Source organism: Eimeria mitis, genomic scaffold, assembly GCF_000499745.2.
Source record: "Eimeria mitis Houghton genomic scaffold, Emh_scaff1462, whole genome shotgun sequence".
Taxonomy (NCBI): domain Eukaryota; phylum Apicomplexa; class Conoidasida; order Eucoccidiorida; family Eimeriidae; genus Eimeria; species Eimeria mitis.
This window is the reverse complement of record NW_013569348.1, coordinates 2,783-3,272: the sequence shown is the minus strand read 5'-3', so window position 1 is coordinate 3,272 and position 490 is coordinate 2,783. Positions and strand designations below refer to the sequence as shown.

The following is a 490-nucleotide window of genomic DNA, read 5'->3' as shown; positions in this document are numbered from 1 at the left end:
CAGCAGCAGCAGCAGCAGCAGCAGTAGCAGCAGCAGCAGAAACTGCAGCAGTAACAGCAGCAGGGCCTAATAGCCAGGCGCCTCATATTGGCAGCAGCAACAACTCTTTGTGTGCTGTCCCCAGCAGTGCCGCAGCGCTGCTGCAGCTCCAGCAGCAAACGTTTCAAGGAGCAAGGCCCACGCATACAGAGAACCTGGGTGCGGGCATGGGGCTGCAGCAGCAGCAGCAGCAGAATACAACTAAAGATGAAGAGGCGAGGAGGCCGAGCAAGCAGCCGGCAGAGCCCGTGCTGTACCCCTCCAGTGCTGTTGAGGGCTTGAAAGCAGGTGAGGATATCGGTTGCTCTGCTGCGGCTGAGGGTTTAGGGTTTAGGGTTTAGGGTTTAGGGTTTAGGGTTTGCTGTGGTGTGTGCGGTGCAGGCAAGGATTTCAGCTTGCTTCGGGGTGTATGGGGAGGTTTATTCTTTGATCGTGTTTCTTTGTTTTCTCC

At 56.3% G+C, this 490-nt stretch overlaps 1 protein-coding gene across 1 annotated transcript in view; it reads left to right on the top strand.

Annotated features, from left to right (window-relative positions):
- Positions 1 to 490, top strand: part of EMH_0037520 (uncharacterized protein) — a gene marked incomplete at both ends in the record, with an annotated part of 3,460 nt that overhangs the window by 1,732 nt on the left and 1,238 nt on the right. The window contains 2 exons of the mRNA XM_013495186.1: positions 125 to 327; positions 421 to 490. Of these exons, the coding sequence (XP_013350640.1) occupies positions 125 to 327; positions 421 to 490 (273 nt within the window). The remainder of the gene's footprint in view (positions 1 to 124; positions 328 to 420) is intronic.